This window comes from Bison bison, unplaced genomic scaffold (genome assembly GCF_000754665.1).
Source record: "Bison bison bison isolate TAMUID 2011002044 unplaced genomic scaffold, Bison_UMD1.0 scf7180017864180, whole genome shotgun sequence".
Classification (NCBI taxonomy): domain Eukaryota; kingdom Metazoa; phylum Chordata; class Mammalia; order Artiodactyla; family Bovidae; genus Bison; species Bison bison.
In genome coordinates this window covers 1,819,590-1,826,677 of record NW_011494752.1, presented here as the reverse complement: position 1 = coordinate 1,826,677, position 7,088 = coordinate 1,819,590, and the positions used below count along the sequence as shown (strand labels likewise).

Here is a 7,088-nt window from a genome sequence, read left to right as displayed (position 1 = left end):
TCAGTTAACATAAGGTGTTGTGTGGGGACAGGTGTTCTTTTACAGTTACTAACTGCTGAGGGATGGTTATCAAGAAGAGGTAGAGAGTAGGGAGAAATAGTCTGAACATAATTTCTTTGGCATATCTTATGGTGTGTCCATGCCCAGCAATAGTACATAAACAAAGAAAACAACTACAGCTTAGTCACTGAGGTTCAAGCATCTATTTCCTTGGGATGTAAAGGGAAATATCTGTGCGCAGGAACAGAAGACTCTATCCTTGATGAGTGTGTTCATTATTAGCTAAAGCATACTACACAATTTACTTAATGAGCTAATAATTGATTTTGAGAGCTAACATGATACTCATAATGGATAATGCATATAGTATGTAGTATGTACTTAAATCTCTATATCAGGAATGCCATGTAAAAATCAAACACAATATAGGAAGATTATGGCAAAGAATTTATTGAGAAACACACAGGCAAGACTACTGCATCTAGGAAGACAATTCAAAGGTATCATAAAAGGAAAATGCAGGGTACAAGAGTCATGGGGATATTGATAGAGAAACATAGGATTATATTAATTATGATAAGCTGCAGAAACCTATAGAAACATTATGAGGATTTGTTTTCCTATGTTACTTAGAAGTACAACATGGTCAGTCCTATTTTCAGAGTCAAAACCAAGACATAATTCCTTATCAAAGATGCCTGGCACATGATCCTCCTACACCAGAGAAAGGCAACTGGGGGAAACCCTCTGCACTCTATCAAGCTGATTTATAAGCTTTTAAAGAGGCAGATGGGTAACAAATTCTGGTAGAGCATAGCAGTTGTCAGCAAAGTCTAAGAAGTAATTTTTTGTCCCCAAGTAGCAACTCAGTTGCTATAAAGTGTTGCTAGGAGACGGGTTCTTTGGTGAAGTGATCAGCAACAGGAAGGCTGGCAGCAGCTGGATCCACAGCTCTGGTCTTGGCACCCAGGCAGGCAGCAGCACGTGGGGTGGTAGCAGATTCTATGGCAGTACACAGGTGCACAGCAAGCTGGCTGACAGCAAGACTGGCCACAGCTAGACCCACTGAAGGTTTGTCCACAGCTGCTGGGCACACAGCAGGTGGGCTGACAGCAGCTGGTCACACAAGTAGGCTTGCGGCAGGTGGTCCTACAGCAGGTGGTTTCACTAGTTTGATAGCAAGTTGGGGGGCAGGAGGGCTGGCAGCAGATGGACTCACAGCAGGTGGGCTGACAGCAGGGTTTGCTGCAACAGCTGGGCTGGCAGCAGGTGGTCACACAAGTAGGTTTGCAGCAGGTGGTCCTGCAGCAGGTGGTTTGACAGCAAGTTGGGGGGCAGCAGGGCTTGCAGCAGCTGGACTCACAGCAAGTGGTCCTGCAGCAGGTGGGCTGACAGCCCGGGGAGCAGCACGAGTGGGTCATTGTGTCTGTGGTGGAGGGTGGACTCCGGCTCAGAGCTGAGTTTCTCAGATTCTGAGGACTCCTCCTGTTCTGGGGTTTTATATCCTGGACCCCCAATGTTGGGACCAATAAGCAGGACTTTCCTGGATGTTATTTATGTTATTGTTGTAGTTTAGGGTAATTGCCATGGAGGAAGTTGCTTTCTTAGTGTTTTATAGAGAGACCTCTGTAAATTAGTGTTTGATCTTTTCCTTAATCGGATCTAGTACTTAAGAATCTTTCCTAGAAATGAAAAGGTCAGGAATCATCACCAGCAGCATTTCTGGTCATGTGACATCATCTGGTCATGGGGTACTTCCTGCTGGCTCTGTGAAAGTCAGAATAGCTCTCCTTTCTCAGCTTTGTTCCTTTGGCTCTACTTAGATTGAGACGTGCCTCGAAAGGGTCGGGATGTTGATGCATTCTGTGATGAATGAAGCCTGCTTGAGTTCAAGCCTGATCTCTGACAAAGTCAGCGTTAAGACTTCCACATGTATCTACATATATCTATATTTGGCAACTAGTTTGAAATGTTTCCCAGTTTTATCAGGGTCATCTGAGTAGAGGATGGTTGCCACGTTGTTTTTCAAATGAAAATCAGCACCAAAACTGGAAGAGAGGCAAAGCTGAATCCTATTTTCAAACAGCATCCCTTCCTTACTGCTTCATTGCTATTTTCTAGTTAGGTTAATGACCTCTGGTGAGACATCCCAACTTGCATATACTTTCTTCTACAATTTGTGACAAGCAGGTTAGATAGGAGAATAACTAAGGTATGTTTCAATCTGTAAATTTACATATTCTGACAAATGTGGAATCTCAACCACAATTTCTTAAAGTTTTAGGCCTCATTTTCTCTCTTTTAGATATATATGTTAGAGTATAATTGCCATGTAATGGGAAAGCATATAGTCAACAGCAGTAGAAAGGATAAAATGATCATGTAGAAAGGATAAAATGATAATGTAATTCCAATGGCAGAAAAAAGGAAAAAAATTAAAATTTGTATGGAACCACAAAATAGCCAATGCAATATTGATAAAGAAGAACAAAGCTGGAAGCATCATTTCCCTTGATTCCAAACAGTAGTACAAAGCTATATTAGACAAAACAGTATGGACTGGAAAAAACCAGCACCTAGATCAATGGAATAGAATGAAGAGGCCAGAAATGAGTCCACACATTATATGGCCTACTAATTTATTACAAAGGAGCCAAGAATATATTAATGCAATAAGGGGATTGCAATCTTTTAAATAAATGGTGGCGGGAAACTGGGCAGCCATGTGCAAAACAATGAAACTGGACTCCTCAAACTCAAAATGATATTCCTGAGGGATATCTTCCCATTTATGACAATGTGAATGGACCTTGAGGACATTAAGCTAAATGAAAAAAGTTAGAGAGAGACAAATACCAGGTGATCTCACTTATATATGGAATCTTAAAAAATTTTTTTCTAAAACTGAGCTCATAGACAGAACAGATCAATGGTAGCCAGAGGTGCGAGGTGGGGTGGGTGAAATAGGTAAACGGGATCACAAGGTAGAGGCTTCCAGTTATAAAATAAATGCCTGGGGAATGTAACGTACAGCATAATGACCATAGTTAATAATACTGAAACCTTTGAAAGTTGCTAGAAAAGTGGATTTTAAAAGCTCTCATGCAAGAAAAAAGACTTTGTAACTATCAGTTGTGACAGATGTTAACATTAACTAGACTTACTGCAGTGATAACTTTGCAGCATCTACAAATATCAAATTATTGTGTTGAACACCTATAAACAATATAACGCCATGTCAACTAAAGCTCAATTTAAAACACACAAACAAGGATAGATACATACCAGTAGAGTTCAGAAGTCTCATATCAGGAGAGTACATGACACTACTGCAGTGAAATACTGAAACACTTTCATTGTTTCTACCGCTGTTGATGATATGCTTTCCCTATGACATGGCAATTACACTCTTACATATGTACCTAAAAGAGAGGGCAGAAAAACTCTAAGAAATTATGGCTGACACATTTTACATTTATGGAAATATATAAATCTATAACTGTATCATCCTATCTACCTATTTGTCACAAATTATAAAAGAAAGTATGTGCAAGTTGTGATGTCTCACCAGAGGTGATTGATCCAGCTAAGAGTAGTTATGGGACATTAATGAATTGAGGTTGTCTGAAAACAGGGTACAGCTTTTGCCTCTATTCCAGCTTTGGTACTGAATTGCTAGTGAAGAACAATGTGCCAACATCTTCTACCTAAATGTACCTAATAAAGCTGGGAAATATTTTAGGTCAGTCACTACTGATTTGAAAGACATGTATATAGATACACGTGATTGTCTTGAATCTCAGACTTTGTCCGAGATCAGACTTGGACTTTAGCAGGCTTCATTCATCACAGAATGCATCAGCATCCAGCAAGTCTCAACCTAAGCATAGTCAAAGGCACACAGAAAAGGTGACTGTTCTGACCCTGGCCAAGGCAGGAAGAACTATCCCATGACCTGATGATGTCACATGACCAGAGATGCTGCTGGGATGATTCCTTATTCTTTTTCACTTCTGGAAAAGGTTCTTAAGTACTAGTCCTAATTAAAGAGAAGATCAAACACTAATTTACAGAGGCCTCAAAACACTAAAGAAATCGTTTCCTCTTGGATAATTTCCCATTGACTACAAAAACAACACACATAACAAGGAAAGTCTTGCTTATTGGTCCCAACTTTGAGGGTCCAGTGTATAAAAAGCCCCAGAACAGAAGTAGTCATCAGAATCTGAGAAATTCACTTCTGAACAAGAGTCCACACTCCACCACTGACAAAATGACTCACTCCTGCTGCTCCCCGTGCTGCCAGCCCACCTGCTGTGAGCCCAGCTGCTGCCAGCCTTGCTGCCCTCCTGTCTGCTGTCAGACCACCTGCTGCAGGACCACCTGCCTCAAGCCTACTTGTGTGAGCAGCTGCTGCCAGCCCACCTGCTGTGAGTCCAGCTGCTGTCGGCCTTGCTGTCGCCCAACTTGCTATCAGTCTAGTGAAAACACCTGCTGTAGGACCACCTGCCGCAAACCTACCTGTGTGACCACCTGCTGTCAGCACAACTGTGGTGGGTCCAGCTGCTGCCAGCCTTGCTGCCTCCCTGTCCGCTGTCAGACCACCTGCTGCAGGACCACCTGCCTCAAGCCTATTTGTGTGACCACCTGCTGCCAGCCCACCTGCTGTGAGTCCAGCTGCTGCCAGCCCTCCTGCCCCCAAACTTGCTGTCAAATCACTGAAACCACCTGCTGCAAGCCTACTTGTGTGACCAGCTGCTGTCAGCCCACCTGCTGTGCATCCAGCAGCGCTGGACAAACCTGCGGTGGTTCTAACTGCTGTCAGCCTTGCTGCCAGCCAGCCTCCTGTGCACCTGTGTACTGCCACAGAACCTGCTACCACCCCACGTGCCTCTGCCTGCCTGGGTGCCAAGACCAGAGCTGTGGATCCAGCTGCTGCCAGCCTTGCAGCCGCCCTGTCTGCTGTCAGACCACCTGCTGCAGGACCACCTGCTGCCGTCCCAGCTGTGTGTCCAGCTGCTGCCAGCCTTGCAGCCGCCCTGTCTGCTGTCAGACCACCTGCTGTAGGACCACCTGCTGCCGCCCCAGCTGTGTGTCCAGCTGCTGCCAGCCTTCCTGCTGCTGATCACCTTGCCAAGGATCCACTGTCCCTATACAACACCTTCTATTAATTGACTTGCTACCTGGGGACAAAACAAAATCACTTCCTAGACTTTGCTGACAACTGACATGCTCTACCAGAATTTCAGTTACTCGTCTCCTTGCTTAAGAGATTGTGAATTAGCTTGACAGAGTGCAGGGGGCTTCCTCCAATTGTCTTCCTCTGGTGTAGGAGGACCATGTGCCAATTCCTGCATCTGTGATAAGGAAGCATGTCTTGGTTTTAACTCTGAAAATAGGATTGACCATCTAGTTCTTCTGAGTAACTTAACAAAACAAGCCCTCAGAATGTTTCTATAGGTTTCTACAGCCTATCATAATCTTTATAATCATATTTTCTCTTTTGCTATCCTCATAGTTCTTGTATCATGCTTTCTCCTTTTACGATCACTTTGAGTTTTACCTGTATGTTTCTCAATAAATGGTGTACCACAATTCTTCTGTATGTGTTTGATTTATTGCACCACATTCCTCATATAGAAATTTATATATTATATGTCTTATCCAATATGAGCATCATATTACCCCCTTCCTAATTATTATCTCGGTATTAAAAACCCATTTCATTGTGTAGTGTGATTTACCTAATAATAAACAGACTCATCCAGGATGAAGTCTTCTGTTCCTGCTCAAGGGCACTTACATTGACATCCCAAGGAAGTAGTAATAGATGTTTGAACCTCAGTGACTATGTCCTTGGCAAGCTATAGTTGCTGTCATTGTTCATGTGGTTATCTATTGCTGGGCCTGGACACACCATGAGATACTCCAAGGAAATTATGTTCAGACTATTTCTCCCTGCCTCCATCTTTTTATGATAATTATCCCTCAGCAACTAGTAACTCCCCTCTCTGCCCACTGGTCTATCTAGATGAGGAGTCCAAAATGACCAGGTGATAGTTTAAACATAGAATATATTCCCTAAAATATGTGACTTTTATAGTATTAAAACCTTCAATCCAGGGGAGTGTAGATCCATGGGGAGGGAAAGAACAGATTCCCATATATGTCACCCTGAGTTAAAGTGAGAGGCTTCACTGCTACTTCACTTTCTGAAACCATGTATACTACCTTTGTGGATATACATGGTACTACCGATATGGGAACCACAGAGTGGCCATTAGGTCAAAGTATGTACCATATTCAGAAACAACATATCAATCTCGTGTTTTGTCATCTTTAAGTTGGTTCTTTACTGCATATCTACAAGTCCATTCTAATTTTCCATGGGTCGGCCATGTCTGGATGAAACTGAAAGAGGCTTAATACTCTTGGCTTAAAACTCAACATTCAGAAAACTAAGGTCATGGCATCTGGTCCCATCGCTTCATGGCATATAGATGCGGAAACCATGGAAACATTGAGAGACTATTTTGGGGGGCTCCAAACTTACTGCAGATGGTGACAGCAGCCATAAAATTAAAAGATGCTTGCTCCTTGAAAGAAAAGTTATGACCAACCTAGACAGCCTATTAAAAAGCAGAGAAATACTTTGCCTACAAAGGTCCATCTAGTCTAAGCTATGGTTTTTCCAGTAGTTATGGATGGATATGAGAGTTGAGCTATAAAGAAAGCTGAGCACCGAAGAATTGATGCTTTTGAACTGTGGTGTTGGAGAAGACTCTTGAGAGTCCCTTGGACTGCAAGGAGATCCAACCAATCCATCCTAAAGGAAATCAGTCCTGACTATTCATTGAAAGGACTGATGCTGAAGCTGAAACTCCAATACTTTGGCCACCTGATGTGAAGAACTGACTCATTTGAAAAGACCCTGAAGCTGGGAAAGATTGAAGGCAGGAGAAGGGGACGACAGAGGATGAGATGGTTGGATGGCATCACCGACTCAATGGACATGAGTTTGAGTAAGCTCCAGCAGTTGGTGATGGACAGGGAAGCCTGGTGTGCTGCAGTCCATGGGATTGCAAAGA

The 7,088-nt window shown here is 43.0% G+C and overlaps 2 protein-coding genes across 2 annotated transcripts in view; one reads left to right on the top strand and one right to left on the bottom strand.

The window, feature by feature from the left end:
- Positions 1–914: 914 nt before the first annotated feature.
- The window catches only part of LOC104990805 (keratin-associated protein 9-7-like), a 6,535-nt gene continuing 361 nt past the window's right edge, over positions 915–7,088 (bottom strand). Inside the window, exons 3-5 of the mRNA XM_010843123.1 lie at positions 5,157–5,161; positions 1,201–1,358; positions 915–1,065 (exon numbers count right to left, since the gene is read on the bottom strand). Coding sequence (XP_010841425.1) covers positions 915–1,065; positions 1,201–1,358; positions 5,157–5,161 — 314 coding nt within the window. The remainder of the gene's footprint in view (positions 1,066–1,200; positions 1,359–5,156; positions 5,162–7,088) is intronic.
- Positions 4,274–5,125, top strand: LOC104990776 (keratin-associated protein 9-8-like). Its single transcript, XM_010843094.1, has 4 exons — positions 4,274–4,320; positions 4,378–4,476; positions 4,615–4,671; positions 4,756–5,125. The coding sequence occupies exons 1-4, from the start codon at positions 4,274–4,276 to the stop codon at positions 5,123–5,125; spliced, it is 573 nt and encodes a 190-aa protein (XP_010841396.1).

Bases quoted from the DNA above. Each gene is read 5' to 3' on its own strand.
- LOC104990776 (XM_010843094.1), top strand. From the start codon at position 4,274: ATGACTCACTCCTGCTGCTCCCCGTGCTGCCAGCCCACCTGCTGTGA. The intron at 4,477-4,614 runs GTCTAGTGAAAA...CACCTGCTGCAG, and splicing joins TGTCGCCCAACTTGCTATCA to GACCACCTGCCTCAAGCCTA. The intron at 4,672-4,755 runs GTCCAGCTGCTG...TTGTGTGACCAG, and splicing joins TGCCAGCCCACCTGCTGTGA to CTGCTGTCAGCCCACCTGCT.